Source organism: Dermochelys coriacea, chromosome 8 (assembly GCF_009764565.3).
Source record: "Dermochelys coriacea isolate rDerCor1 chromosome 8, rDerCor1.pri.v4, whole genome shotgun sequence".
Classification (NCBI taxonomy): Eukaryota; Metazoa; Chordata; order Testudines; family Dermochelyidae; genus Dermochelys; species Dermochelys coriacea.
Genome location: NC_050075.1, coordinates 89,330,198 through 89,345,860, shown reverse-complemented (window position 1 = coordinate 89,345,860; position 15,663 = coordinate 89,330,198). Strand labels below are relative to the sequence as shown.

Sequence of the window (15,663 nt, the reverse complement as noted above, 5' to 3'; positions counted from 1 at the left end):
ACAATAATTCCACCTCCACCAGAGGCTTGCTGGAGTACTCAATTATTTTTTGTCAAGATATAGTCAAGGTCTAGACTCCAGAGTCGATGATAAAAAAAAACAACAACAACGATAAGTAAATAAAAAGATTTAAGGGTCCATTCAAAGATATCTGGTGGTCTGGCCTATTGATTACTCCTGCAGCATAGGGCTTATGTCAATGTAGTTAGGATGACCCAGTGTCTCTGTAGATACTCCCTTCCTTACATCAGCTATTGCCTGTCTTGTCAATTTCACAGCTGCTGCAGAGCCCTGAAATGGGTAAGAAAGCCAGATTCAGGGCTTCCCCCAGCCAGGCTGCGGCTGGGTGTCCACTCCAAGCCAGGCTGCCACCCCAGCTCCCAGCTTGGGCTGCCGGCCCACCTGGGCTCACTGCTGCCCACAGAGGTCCTGGCTTCATGGTGGGAGCCTGGCTGGCCTCTCAGCTCCCCGCTGAGAGCCTGGCTGCTGACTGGACTCTGGGCGTGAATCATCCTGCTGGAGGCAAGAAGCCCCAGGCTGGGATGTGAGGGCGAGAATGCCAGGGGGCAGCTGGGGGGGAGCTGAGAGTCCTGGCTCTCAGCCCACCATCCTGCCCCCCTGAGAGACGGTAGTGTGGACATCCGCCATAGCGGAAATTACCGCAGTGGTCGTAAGGCGCCTAAACATAGATCCACTTAAGCCTTCAGTGTAGACTTGCCCTCAGGCGGTCCCGCTGCGGACACAGAGCCACGGTTGCCACTTACCCAGGTGTTCCCAGGCTGGTCCTGTTTCTGGGGCAGCTGCCAGGAGCCTTGCCAGGGCTCGGCTACCTGGGCCGGGGTGAGCCTGAGCTGCCCCCCGGCGTTGCCGGGCAGAGCGGTTCCTGGCAGCAGGAAAGGCCGGGAGGGAGCCCGCCAGCCACAGAGCACGGCGGCCCCTGCCAGGGCTCCGCGGGCGCCCTTCCGCGCCCGACAGACCCTCTCTCCGAGGGCGTCGCCGTGCCCAGGGCCTGGACGAGCGGAGCCCGGCGCCGCAGCCTGCGGAGAGAAACTGGGGGGGCGCGGGGCCGGGCTCTCCTTGCCCGCCCGCCCGCCCGCCAAGGGGGAACGCGGCGCGCGCGGTCATTGCGCCGCCCCCCCCCCCCCGGGGGTAGGGGGCCGGACCGCAGGGGAGGTCAGGCCAGAGGCCCCGCCCCCTGCTGCCATCCAATCAGAAGCAGAAGGGGTCGAGCCGAGCCGGTCCGGAGGGAACTCGGCTCGCGCACGCTGCTCCCGCCCCGTTGAGCCCCTCTCTGCGCTTCTGGGGCCGCCCCCCCGGCAGAGCAGGGGAGAGGAGGCCCCGGGGGGGGGGGGGGAGGGAGCATGTTTGGCCGTAACCCTGGAAACCAGCCGCCGCCGCCGCAGCTTCTTGGGCAAGCGGCACTTCGGCTGCGGGTGGCGGTGAGTGCGGGGCGGTTCGGCGGCGGGGAGCTGGGGGTGTGGCGGGGGGCGCGCCGCGCCGCGCCGCTGGGTGGGAAGCAGGGCAATGGGACCGGGCTGACAGCTTATCTGCGAACTCAAAACAGAGGTGTCATTTTGTACTCACGAAAAAAGAAAAGGAGGACTTGTGGCACCTTAGAGACTAACAAATTTATTCGAGCATAAGCTTTCGTGAGCTACAGCATCAAAGGATGCATCCGATGAAGTGAGCTGTAGCTCAGGAAAGCTTATGCTCTAATAAATTTGTTAGTCTCTAAGGTGCCACAAGTCCTCCTTTTCTTTTTGCGAATACAGACTAACACGGCTGCTACTCTGAAACTTTGTACTCACGGATGCCCCAGTTCAGTTGTTTCTGAAAGGGTACATGGAACAACGAATTTAGGCCAAGGATTATTAGTTCACTGGAGTATTGTAGGTTTCAGAGTAGCAGCCCTGTTAGTCTGTATTTGTAGTATTGTAAAATCTCTTTTGGACCAATCAGTTTTCGATAGCGCACATACTTCCATATACTTGATTTGCTAAAATATGTATACTGTTACTACAGCCCCCTGTATGTTTCAGGATCTCTGGCCTACTGCCAGGTTTCAGAGTAGCAGCCGGGTTAGTCTGTATCCGCAAAAAGAAAAGCAGGACTTGTGGCACCTCAGAGACTAACAGATTTATTTGAGCATAAGCTTTCGTGAGCTGCAGCTCGCTTCATCGGATGCATCGCTGTATAAATTCTCAGATTTAATAGACATGTCGGACATAGCTAAGGATAAGGCAGCGCGCCTGTTAAAGAAAAGAGGCAGTGTATCCTCTTTAAGCAGCCATGAAGTCAGAGCAAAAGAAATCCTTGGAAAAAACAAAGAGTAAGTAATTTTTCTAATTTGGATTATAAAATAATGTCAGGAAAATGTTGCATTGAGAAATAAAAAGGGTAAAATGGTTGAGGGGATGTTTTGAATCTAACTCCTGTTTCTGAAGCATTATGAGAAAGCTTTTTTGCATGGTAATTACAAAGGAAAAATGTTCTGTCATTCAAGCATCACTGTAAGAGTGCTTTTTCTCATCATGATTACTTTACTAAATCTGAGGAACCTCTTTAGTCTAAACTAGCAGTCATAAGCAACAAATTTAATGTTGGTTGATGTAATTGTTTTGGGGATTACTTGAAGAAGAATTAGTTCTTGGTCATGGTAAAGGTCCATCCTTAGCTCCATGTCTCCTCTTGAGAGGCCCAGCAAGCTGCTTAATGCTCTGGCTCCAATCCAGCAAAACACTTTAAGGATATGAGTAGTCCCACTGAAGTCAGTAGGATTACTCACATTCTAAAGTTAAGCAAGTGCTTAAATGTTTGGATCAGGGCCTGTATGCTGTGATCAAGCCCATGGAGAGTACCCATTTAAAAATGTTCATTGTAACTGGGTGGCTTCCTTGTTTTTGCCTGAGTGAGGGAGGCTTAAGTTTTTTTTGTTTTTTTTGTTTTGTTTTTTTTTTTGTTTTTTTTTTTAAGATATTCATGTTTATAGCTTCCTCTTAAAAACCTTTCCCTCTACCACCTTTAAAGGGAAAGGGAAAAGTTCTTATTTGGGGTATCACTCTTCTAATTAATCCTTCGGATGTGCATTCTGAGCACAGCTTCTGTTTTCAAAACTAATATGCATTTAAGAAAAAAACAATTTGAATTTGCTATCTGTGAGGGGTTGAGTAAAGCAAAACAATCACTTTTAAACATTAATTTGGTTTTATTATAGCAAACACAGTAATGAAGCCCAGAATTTAGAATGGATTTAGAATTTAGAATGCAGTGTTTCTCCAGTCACTTTCATAAATGCATCTGATGGCATCTGTTGGAGATTGAACCAGGAACCTCCAGAGCGAAAATCATGAGCTCAAGGGTGGAGGCTATAACAACTCATATCCCCCATGGATTGGCTCAGAGGGGAAACAATAACACATTTGCCAGTGGGTTCCATTTGGAACCAGAAGGTAGATTTCATCTGACTCCTTGTGAAATATTCTAGAGTATTCCTTTTTTAGGGGACATCTCAGTCCACAGACTTGTTTGGCAGTAGTTTGGATACAAAAAAGAATGGCAAAGTATTTACCAAAATTATATTTTGTAAAGCTGTAGTTTAAGGTGAATTTTTCCTGCTTCTTATATTGCACCCAATTCTGTGGTATCAGAGTTCCTATCAGATTGATTTTTACTTATCTCCATCCCACTCCCCCACCATCCTACTTAAAATTGAGTAGTTGGCCACCGAGCTGCTTCTAAATTCTGGGCTTCATTACTGTATTTCTGTTATAGCAAAATCAAATTAAAGTTTAAAAGTTATCATTTTGCTTTACTCTGCTCAACCCCATGCAGCTAGAAAATTCAGGTTTTTTTTCTTAAATGTAGATTACTTTTCAAAACAGAAGCTCTGTTTAGAATGCAGTTTGGCAAATTAATGCATTATGTTCTTTGAAAACAGCTAGCCTTACAAGAAAGAGCAGATATTTTGCTTCCACTACTCTTCAGTGTTTAACTTGGTGTAATGATGTGTCCCACTGAGTGGCAGCATATTTCTTTAGCACCTAATGTCCTGAGAAAAGACATTCTTAACTGGTCCCATTTTGACATAAACAAGTCCAAAAATTATTTTAACGTTTTCTGAGAGAAAAAGCTGTGTGTCTATACCATCTAAAATTTTGCAATTTATTTTTATCAACATAGTTTTCAATATACACTAGTTTATACAGTCACTTTTTGAATTATTTTTAGCTCCATGAGTACAGTATCTTATATGGATGAACCTGGCCATGATATTCCTCGTCTTGCCAGTCAGTTGGAGAACACTTATCAGCTGGGTATGGAACACTTCCTCCTCCATCTCACACTAAAAAAATAAGCTCAATACAGGTGATTGGGTGAAATTTAATAGTCTGTGATATATCTGTTAAATTAATTGCTCTAATGATCCCTTCTGATCTTAAATGCTATGAATCCAAAATGTAAACTGTATAACTCAGATATTGCCTAAATAAACAGTCAAAATGTAGTCAGTTTTGAAAAGAATTCAAACTACTGTCATTTCTATTAATACATTTGCCCCTGAGTCCTCTTTACCAGTTTTTGTGGTTTTACAATCACCTCTCCCTGTTTTAAAACAAAACACCAAATCACACCTTTCCTTGTTGCTGTGTAAAAAACCTACAGGGGAAAAACACTGAAACAGACTAGATGCCAAATTGCAGTTAAATGCATCAAGTTATCAAATTAACAATTTAAAATTCAGAGAAAAATGTTTTTCTCTAAACTTTCAGTTATTATAATATTAGGTGCAATCTGTAACAATTGTAAGCTGAAAATTTTCAGGGAGAAGTGGGATTTTGAAGTTGATAGTTTCTCTTTAAGATAACTTTCTTGTATCAAGAGTGCGTCTCTTAATTTGTACACTGGGAGGCATAGTAATTTGTCTGTTTAATTTATTAATATTGAGGTAATACTAAGGGCTCCAGATCAGGGCCACTCTGTGGTAGGTACTGTACAAACTCATAACAAAAAGACTGTCCCTGCCCCAAATTGTTATGGTCATAATGGCTCCCGATAAAATAGCTTTATCATAATAGAGTCTCAGCATGAGAGAATATTGGGGATCAACATTTGTCTTAATTTAGAATCAAAAACAGCATGATGTATATTTTGACTGAAAACAAAATTTAGTTGTTTAAAGTTTGGAGTCTGTAAGGTACTATTAATCCAGATAATAGCAAGAAAAGGAGTTTATCCTTTTTGGCCAAAGGTATAGGAGCAATCTGTTTACAGCATGGTAGATGGATAAAACTTGTCCACTTCATGTCCTTAGAGCTGGATGGAAAACAGTTTTCCCATCCCAGTAAGATACTGCAGATTTAAAAAAAAATAAATCCCATTTTGAATTGGGACAAAAAGTTGCAACCTTGAAAACTTTCATGAACTGACAAACCAAAAAAGATTTCAGTTTGGGTCAAAATTTTGTTTTGATAATTTCAAATTGTTTGTTAAATTTCAACCCTTTTTCATTGTTAATCTCTTACTTCTTTTTTGATTCCCATCCATCAGCTCAACAGCAATGATGCTCTAAATAAAACCTTTCCTCCACTTTCTATCTTGAACAAAGCTATGAAGCTGGTACATCTTTAAACATTTTTGTTCTGTCATTCTTCACTGCATTTATCCAATGCATCCTCGGTCTTCCTCTTTCTAGTTCCATGCACTCTGGTATTTATTGCCATGTATGTATCCTTTCTGAGTCCATTCTTGATACGTGTGCAAACCATCACAGTCGTCTTTCTTGAGTCTTCTGTACATGTGTTATATTATGCCCTAGCTGTTTTATTCTCTCTTCATTTTTCATTTTCTGCAGTTTTGAAGCTCAATATTCCCCTCAGCCAGTTCATTTCTGCAATGTAAAATCTTTTGTCCTTCAGATTTCCTCATATACCAGCATTCCAATCTGGATAGCAAGTGTCAGCATGACAGTTGTCTCAATATACGTTGATTTTAGTTTTTATCAAAAAGTCTTTAGCCTTCCAGATCTTTCATTTTTTCAAATGCAGTAGTGGCTAGTCCAATTCTTGTTTTTTATGTCGTCTTCACAATTCCCATTCTCTGATACTCTTTCCCATTCTACCCTGTCAGTTATTCTCTGTAAATCCTCCTTAGTCAATTCTGGGAGGTCCATGTCATCTGTGAATCTAAGACTCCTCCCTTTTCATCTCTCAGTGCTACAGCCATTACTGTTTCCAGTACCAAGTAAAACAAGTCTGGTGATAGCATGCACTCCTGTTGTCGTGCTGAACCATTCCATCAGTTTCTTGTCTACTCTCATTGCACTCATTGATTTTCTGTAGATGTTTTCTATCTGCTTGATCAATTTTGGGGGCTGCTATATGTTGTCATAACTTGTCATAACCCTTTCTGCTAAATGAAAAGCCTCTTTGAAGTCTATACAGTTGTAGTAACAGGTTCGGTTGTGTTCTGTGTATTTCTTTGATATTTGTTTTATCACAAATAACTGATCTGTTGCACTTCGATCCAGTCTAAATCCAGTCTGTTCCTCTGCAAGTGCCATTTCCTCCTCTTTCTCTTCTGCAACCTCTTGGTGAATGCTTTACCTGGTGCTATTTTACTGTAATTAACTTAAATGTTTCAAAACGGGAAACTACGAATTTTCATTTCTAACAGTTTGAAAAAGAACATTTGATCAATTTTGAAACTTATTGTTCGAGTCAAGAAACTTATTGAAACTGATCTTTTCCTGCAAACAGTTTCAGTGAGGACTTGTCATAAATATAAAGGGAAGGGTAAACATCTTTAAAATCCCTCCTGGCCAGAGGAGAAATCTTTTCACCTGTAAAGGGTTAAGAAGCTAGGATAATCTTGCTGGCACCTGACCACAATGACCAATGAGGAGACAAGATACTTTCAAAGCTGGAGGGAGGGAGAAACAAAGGGTCTGTCTGTCTGTGTGATGCTTTTGCCGGGACAGAACAGGAATGGAGTCTTAGAACTTAGTAAGTAATCTAGCTAGATATGCGTTAGATTATGATTTCTTTAAATAGCTGAGAAATTAGACTGTGCTGAATAGAATGAATATTCTTGTCTGTGTGTCTTTCTTGTAACTTAAGGTTTTGCCTAGAGGGATTCTCTATGTTTTGAATCTAATTACCCTGTAAGGTATTTCACCTCTGTAAAATCAGGATGGTATTCTTTTTACCTTTTCTTTTATTAAAATTCTTCTTATAAGAAATTTAATGTTTTTTTTCATTGTTCTTAAGATCCAAGGGTTTGGGTCTGTGGTCACCTTTGCAAATTGGTGAGGATTTTTATCAAATCTTCCCCAGGCAGGGGAGTGCAAGGTTTTGGTGAGGATTTTGGGGGGAAAGATGTTTCCAAACAACTTTCTCAAAAAAATAAACCCAGACGTTTGGTGATGGCAGTGGAAGTCCAAGGGCAAAGGGTAAAATAGTTTGTACCTTGGGGAATTTTAACCTAAGCTGGTAAAAGTAAGCTTAGGAGGTTTTCATGCAGGTCCCCACATCTGTACCCTAGAGTTCAGCGGGGGGAAGGAACCTTGACAGGACTAATCAAAATTTTTCAATGGGAAGATGGTTTGCTGAAAAATTCCTGACTAGCTGTACATTGCCCACTTGTAGATCTTTTTTTACTGAGACTTATGCATAAGAATGTACTTAGAACACTTTATAGGATCAAACAAGTGTACATTTCTGCCACACAACTGCGTGATGCACAACCACATTTTCCCAAGGAAATGATAGAGTATGATTGAACTTTGAGGCAAATGAGATATTCTGCTGCCTATAGTACTTCCAATACTTTGAAGGGTATTACATCCCCATTCAATAGATTTCAGCATGCAAGAGGTATAACAACCTGTAAGTATTTTTGTGTGCACCTTAGTTGGTTAACATCAAAAAACACTCAGATACCATGGAAAAGAGGTTAAAAAAACCTTAGATCAAAATAAACCCAAAAAGGAATTGTGGGGAAGAGGTCACAAGGTTATTGTAGGGGCAGTTGCGGTACTGCTACCCTTACTTCTGCGCTGCTGCTGGCGGCAGCACTGCCTTCAGAGCTGGACAGCTGGACAGGAGCCCAGCTCTGAAGGCAGAGCCACTGCCAGCAGCAGCATAGAAGTAAGGATGTCATAGTATGGTATTCCCACTTTTACTTCTGCATTGCTGCCCGTAGAGCTGGACCCTTACTCAGCAGCCGCCACTCTCCAACTGCCCAGCTCTGAAGGCAGAAGCGCAAAAGTAAGGATGGCATGGTATGATATTGCCACCCCTTACTTCTGCACTGCTGCTGGCAGGACGCTGCCTTCAGAGATGGGCGTCTGGCTAACAGGTGCCACTCTCCAGCTGCCCACCTCTGAAGGCAGCGCAGAAGTAAGGATGGCAATACCATGACCCTCCTAAAGTAACCTTCTGACCCCCACCCCCACAACTCCTTTTTGGGTCAGGACCCCCAGTTTGAGAAACGCTGGTCTCCCCTGTGAAATCTGTATAGTATAGGATAAAAGCGCACACAAGACCAAATTTTACTGTGGGAGACCAAATAGCATGGTCCGTGATGCATTTTTCATGGCTGTAAATTTGGTTGGCCCTAGTCATAGCATTTGTTTCAAGTGATTGTTAGCAGATCACTACTAGCCATACATTTACTCTCCAATTAGAGAGATCCATTGATATCTTACATCTTACAATTGTCATTCTTGTTTTACATGTCAGTTTAATATTCTGGTAAAAATTCTGGAGGAGAATGAGAACAAACAAGGAATCTCATTAAAAATTCCCAAAGTGCTACAAACCTTAACTTGTTTTACTTAATTTCCTGGTAAATCTATTACAACCTTGTAGTTAAAGAGAAAAAATATGATTTTGAAGGTGCTTTGTTTTCCAGTAAAAAAAAATCACTCTTTCTCTGTTTAATTTGTGGGTGAATTAATGTTCTTGAAATGAAATATTATAATAGCATTGGCTAGAACCAGAGATGCTGTGCAAAGTTAAATGAAGCACCTCAGTCTTGATCTTTAGCATCCCTCCTGTTTCAATTCTGGGTCTCTTTAAAAATAGACTTAACCCCATACGAAATTGTGTGGTAGCTTTATAATATGAAATCATAAAAATATTTTTAGTTTCCACCTAATCCAGGATTTGAATTCAGGTCTCCAGAGAGACACATAACTAGTGTACTAGTTCACTGTTCTAATTAACCCCCTTTCTTTGGTCATTTTGATTAGTCGGGTTAAAAAAGCAGTTTACAATGTGTTCAGTTATTCTCAACATGGATTATAAATTAAAGCACTATAAAATATCTACATATACCAGGTCCTGCAAAACGTTTTCCCGTGGTCACAGTAAATAATATTTTGAAGGATGTGCTGACTAATTATCTTCAAGAAGAAAAATATGAAGCAGATCTATGCAGACAAATGACAAAGACCATCTCTGAGGTATTAAAAAATAAATTATTAGTACAACTAGGCATTTTAAGTAAACTATGGATCAGATTCACCCCCTTCTCAAATTGAGGGGTCTTTCATGCACAGTCTCCCCACTTTCTCTGGTAGACCCTTTTCTGTATGTCTGGGGTATGCATTGGGCAGGGGAACATGACTTGTCAGGCTTGTGACAAGTGGATGGGCCAGAGACTGCACATCATCCTTCTTCTGGTCCTCAAAATTTACCCAGAAAATGGAACAGTCCCAGGCTGTTGTAACTTTTATGCATAGCCCCCTGGATGGTCACAGGGGCTACTGTGGCCAATGGGGAGTGGTTCCATTGAACTTGTCCTCCCAAGAAACCATGTGAGTGGGCATTAGGTGTACCAGAGGCAATGTGGGAGAATTTTGCTAGCTCTCCCCAGCCAGATTTTGGGTAGGCAAACCCAGTGCCCCGGACATGACAATGCCTCCGATTTTTTTCCTTTTAAAATCTCCTTTCCTAGGCTTTCATGTCGGAAGAGACGATATTAGTAAGTAGAATATAGGGCTTAGGAAAATTTAAACGAGTGAACTAAAGGTTTGAAGTTAAAATCTATTAAATCCCTGTGTGGATGCTCTCATTTACAAGTTAAGTGGCCTCAGTTCACTGTAGCTTAATCCTCCAGAAACAACCAAAATAGCCCCTTATTGATACTTCTGCATTTGTGCTGTTGCAAATTCTGCTTGGTAACACATGTGCAAGTCTTCAGTGAGTTTGATTAAGTATACTAGAGTGGAATTTGAGCATCATCAACAGATTTGTTTTAGAGAGAATAGCATGTACAACTTATTCTTTTAGCAAAGATATGTCTGTAAAGCTAACAGAAGTAAAAGGCAGCAAAAACTTGTGTGTTTGGGTATTTTTGTTTGGTTGGTTTTATACATTTTAGTCAACATAACAGATCATCTCTGTATATTCAGTTAAGAGCAAAGGTGCCATCTTTTTCATAGACAGTTTTCATATTTGAACTGTGCTTTGCTCTCTCTAACTAATCAAGAAGATGCCACCACTTTTTAAAATGCAACTCCTGAAGTTAATCTTTTGGGGATATGGCATTTCCAAGAACTGATATCACTATCATCGGTGTTGAAAATAGTGATTCGTTGGTGCTGTAACCACAGTCTCACATATTCCACCCTCTAATGGTACTGGAATACTTACAGGAAAATGTTTAATAATACTATACATAACATGTTTATACTTGCTGTATTAATGCAGTGATTTTTACCTGTGAACCTACTATAGAAAGAGTAATTTGTCTGAACATGTTTCTCTCTTATAGGTTATTAAGGCTCGGGTAAAAGACCTTATGATACCAAGGTACAAAATTATTGTGATTGTACATATTGGACAACTAAATGAACAGAGCATGCAAATTGGAAGCAGATGCGTTTGGGATCCTGCAAGTGATACGTTTTCATCGTATGCTTTCAAAAATACCTCACTATTTGCTCTTGCAAATGTCTATGCTGTTTATTTTGAATAATGAAAAGTTCTAGTTTTAGTGGAAGAAGAATATCTAACTTGTGTTTATATTGTAGAAAAACTGTTAGAAGACAGGTTTCAGTGGTAGCCGTGTTAGTCTATATCAGCAAAAAAAAGAGTCCTTGTGGCACCTTAGAGACTAACAAATTGTTTGGGGCAGAAGCTTTCGTGGGCTAGATCCCACTTCATCAGATGTATGAAGTAAAAGATACAGTGGCAGGTATAAATACATGAAAGGATGTGGGTTGCTTAACCAAGTGTTAGGTCAGTCTAATGAGATAAATCAATTAACAGCAGGATACCAAAGGAAGAGAAATAACTTTTGAAGTGGTAAGAGAGTGGCCCATTACAGACAGTTGACAAGAAGATGTGAGTAACAGTAGGGAGAAATTAGTGTTGGGGAAATTAAGTTTCGGTTTTGTAATGACCCAACCACTCCCAGTCTTTATTCAGGCCTAATATGATGGTATCTAGTTTGCAAATTAATTCCAGTTCTGCAGCTTCACATTGGAGTCTGTTTTAGAAGGTTTTTTTTTGTTGAAGAATTGCCACTTTGAGGTCTGTTATTGAGTGACCAGAGAGATTGAAGAGTTCTCCTGCTGGTTTTTGAATGTTATGATTCCTGATGTCAGATTTGTGTCCATTTATTCTTTTGCGTAGAGACTGTCCAATGTACCTGTCAGAGGGGCATTGCTGGCACATGATGGCATATATCACATTGGTAGATGTGCAGGTGAACGAGCCCCGGATGATGTGGCTGATGTCGTTAGGTCCTCTGATGGTGTCCCTTGAATAGATATGTGGACAGAGTTGGTACCAGGGTTTGTAGCAGGGTTTGTTCCCTGGGTTGGTGTTTTTGTTGTGTGATATGTAGTTGCTCGTGAGTATTTGCTTCAGGTTGTGGGGCTGTCTGTAAGTGAGGACTGGCCTGTCTCCCATGGTCTGTGAGAGTGAGGGGTCATCCTTCAGCATAGATTGTAGATCTTTGATGATGCGCTGGAGAGGTTTTAGTTGGGGGCTGTAGGTGATGGCTAGCGGCGTTCTGTTACTTTCTTTGTTGGGCCAGTCTTGTAGTAGGTGACTTCTGGGTACTCTTCTGGCTCTGTCAGTCTGTTTCTTCACTTCACCAGTGAAGTCTGTAATGGGCCACTCTCTTATCACCTCAAAAGTTATTTCTCCTCCCTTGGTATCCTGCTGTTAATTGATTTATCTCGACCTAACATTTGGTTAAGCAGCCCACATCCTTTCATGTATTTATACCTGCTCCTGTATGTTTTACTTCATACATCTGATGAAGTGGGTTCTAGCCCACGAAAGCTTATGCCCCAAAAAATTTGTTAGTGATTAAGGTGCCACAAGGACTCCTCGTTTTTTTGTTGTTTGTCTTCTAAAAAAAAAAAAAGTCAGCTTACATTTGTTTTAAAATGGGTGAAATAAGCCTTTCAGTGGTAAATGTAATAATCATGCACACTTAAACCATTTTCTACTCTTGCTACTTTCCACAGGAAATGATTCATACTAAAATGACATTTTGCACTTGACTCTAATTGTTTTTAGAACCACATATCACTGTATTAGTTTGTATCATTATTTGTTTTTGTGTTTCAATGAGAGGATTTTGGTGCTTAACTAGTAAGAATTAAGAACTATGAGGAAAATCTAGATAAGTATCATGACAGGTAATAACAGTTCATTATGTTTAGAAATGTTTTACTGGACTAAGCAGCAACGTGTCTAATCTGTGGTATGTATATGAAATTCCGTTTCCATTTTACTTATAATAAAATCAATTAGTTAAAACTGTTCTGTGCAAGAATTGGAATTAATGTTTTTAATTAAGGTGGTTTTATTTTTTTTTATAGTTTCTGGATTAATATCAAAATCCTGTTAAATCCTTGTCTACTCACCTTTATCTTTTAGGCTATGTCTACACTACAGACCTTACAGTGGCACAGCTACAGTCATACCAGCCATGCCACTGTAAGGTCTCCTGTGTGTAGCCACTCTATGCCAGCAGGAGAGAGCTCTCCTAGTGGCATAATTAAGCCACCCACAAAAAGCAACATTAGCTATGTGGGCAGGAGAGCCTTTCTTGCCGACATAGCACTGTCCACACTGTTTCACTTTTGCTGGTGAAACTTATGTCGGTCAGGGGTTTTTGGTTTTTTACACACCCCTGACCGAGAAAAGTTTTACCAACAAAAGTGGTAGTGTAGACAAAGCCTTAGTTTCATAAAAGGCTTAAACTGTGCTATCTGTTCTGCTCCTTGTCATTTGTATACCTACAAATACACACCTTGAAAACAGTTGATAAATTACCCAGAAAAGTTGAGATGACAACTTCAGAATAGAAGAGGAAACACTTTTGTTTAAATAGCATAAGAAATTTGATATATTGCCAGATACCATTTTCTGCCCAAATGTACCAAGTGATTTTTAATTGTTACATCAGGGTACCACTAAGGCAGAGCATGAGGTCATCTTAAATGCTGAAACCAGAATATATAGATATTAGGGATATTTGCTGCTCTGAATTCACTTATGGAATCCCCATTGATACAGAAAGAGTTGTGGACAAAGATGGAATTTATATCTCATACAAAACCCTTTATATTACATTTCTTTGGGCCAGGTTCCAAACTTCTGGTATAGGGAGATGCAGCATCCTTGCACCATAAAACCCTTTTCTTTTGGCTCTTGGGGGACTCTTCCTGAAGGGTAGCAGGAGATGCTTCCACCTCGGGGTAGCTTTACCTCACAGAGAACATTGAATTGGCACACTCCGAAAGTCATCACAATACATTCTTCCCAGTGAGCACTGCCTATTCTCCTTCCTCTCCTCTTACAAGTCCTTATAAACTGGCATACATTCTGGGTGAAGCTAGCCTTCAGTCCTCGAATATTTGTGTCCTCCTTTCTCCCCCACCCCCCAACCAGATAAATCGTATGAGAGTACTCTTGTATAACAGATGAGTCTGAACTCTCTTATATACTTCTCTGAATCTAACATAGCATGGTACAAAAATTCCCTTTTTATTTATTATTGGATGCATGTGCTATCAGGGAGGTGCTCTTAGAATGTTCTTTGTGTAATATTTGGAAGCCAGAATGTTGCAGTTTAAAACCTCTAGCTATTCCTGCTAAGTCCTGTAATATTTGGTTTTGTATTACTTTAAACTCTTTCTTTTCTATTTTGAAGAAATGTGGAGGAAGGGGGAGAAAAGTAGGAAATGAAGTTATAGGAATTAACACTGTCTGATCCCTGATAATGCTATCCAGATCTATGTCATAAGAGCTCTGATAAACTAGCTCTTAGGCACAGGGAGTTGTGGAGCATAGAATCCAGTGGAAATCATTTGGATACATGCTTTCACACCCCTAATCCCCAAGTTGCTGGGTAAAGCCCAATTAGTTTGTTTGATTTTTGCAGGGGTGGGGTTTGTGACGGGTTCGGTCACAAAGATCCCCTTGGGACTGTCACCTGATATGCTGAGATTACCTCTGAGCCCGTTTTCCCTGCCATCTTGGGACTCTGGAACCTGCCTTGTTGAGCCAGATATGCTAGCCTGCTGCAACACAGACCCAGGTCTGGTCCACACCCCCAAAGAGGCAGACTTTACAGAAAACTAGCTTAGCAGGTTACCTGCCTCCAGCACCCAGACACCCAGCTCCCAATGGGATCCAAACCCCAAATAAATCCGTTTTACTCTGTATAAAGCTTATACAGGGTAAACTCATAAATTGTCTGCCCTCTATAATACTGATAGAGAGAGATGCACAGCTGTTTGTCCCCCAGGTATTAATCACTTACTCTGGGTTCATAAATAAAATCACTTTTGTTTATTAAGTATAAAAAGTAGGATTTAAGTGGTTTCAAGTAATAACAGACAGAACAAAGTAAGTCACCAAGCAAAATAAAGCAAAAACACGCAAGTCTAAGCCTAATACATTAAGAAACTGATTACAGGTAATCTCACCCTCAGAGATATTCTAATAAGCTTCTTCACAGACTAGACTCCTTCCTAGTCTGGGCCCAATGCTTCCCATTGTACAGTCCTTGTTAGTTCCAGAGACATCTTAGGTGTTAAGCAGGGGCTTTCTCATGACTGGCCACCCCGCTCCGTTCTGCTCCACCCCTTTTTATAGCTTTGGCACAAGGCAGGAATCTTTTGTCTCTCTGGGTCCCCACCCCTCCTCTTAAATGGAAAAGTACCAGATTTAAGATGGATTTCATTAGCAGATGACATGGTCACATGTCACTGTAAGACCCCAGCCTCCATTCTTCCTGGGCAAGTAAACAGAGCCATTTACAGTTAATTGATTCTGAAGCACCCTTAATGGCTTCCACTTAATATGTTTACATCAGTAATACAAGTTTATATCTTATTATATCTTCAGACATAGAAATAATACATGCAAACAAATAGGATGAACACACTCAGTAGATTATAAGCTTTGTAATGATAACTTACAAGAGACCTTTTGCATAAAGCATATTCCAGTTACATCATATTCACATTCATAAGCATATTTTCATAAAGCATATGGAGTGCAACCTCACAGGGTTGTGGGAGGAGGAGGGGAGAAATGGCCTTATATGGTATGCAGGACAATTTCACTTGATTAAGTCCATCTTCCACACAGCTTGCATTTTAGATCTGTGCACTTTAGAGACCTGTGGATA

General features: G+C 41.1%; 1 protein-coding gene across 3 annotated transcripts; it reads left to right on the top strand.

Annotated features, from left to right (window-relative positions):
- The first annotated feature begins 1,350 nt into the window (after nucleotides 1-1,350).
- Nucleotides 1,351-11,168, top strand: DYNLT5 (dynein light chain Tctex-type family member 5). 3 transcript variants are annotated; one of them, XM_038413764.2, is made up of 5 exons: nucleotides 1,351-1,439; nucleotides 2,206-2,329; nucleotides 4,228-4,313; nucleotides 9,339-9,463; nucleotides 10,777-11,168. In XM_038413764.2, exons 2-5 carry the CDS (start codon nucleotides 2,217-2,219, stop codon nucleotides 10,978-10,980), a joined length of 528 nt encoding a protein of 175 aa, XP_038269692.1. In that variant the 5' UTR covers nucleotides 1,351-1,439; nucleotides 2,206-2,216; the 3' UTR covers nucleotides 10,981-11,168. The 3 variants fall into 3 exon arrangements, with proteins under 3 accessions (XP_038269692.1, XP_043346963.1, XP_038269690.1); XM_043491028.1 differs by lacking the exon at nucleotides 1,351-1,439 and adding an exon at nucleotides 1,720-2,045 and having other exon boundaries at nucleotides 2,185-2,329; XM_038413762.2 differs by lacking the exon at nucleotides 1,351-1,439 and having other exon boundaries at nucleotides 1,720-2,329.
- The last annotated feature ends 4,495 nt before the right edge of the window (nucleotides 11,169-15,663 follow it).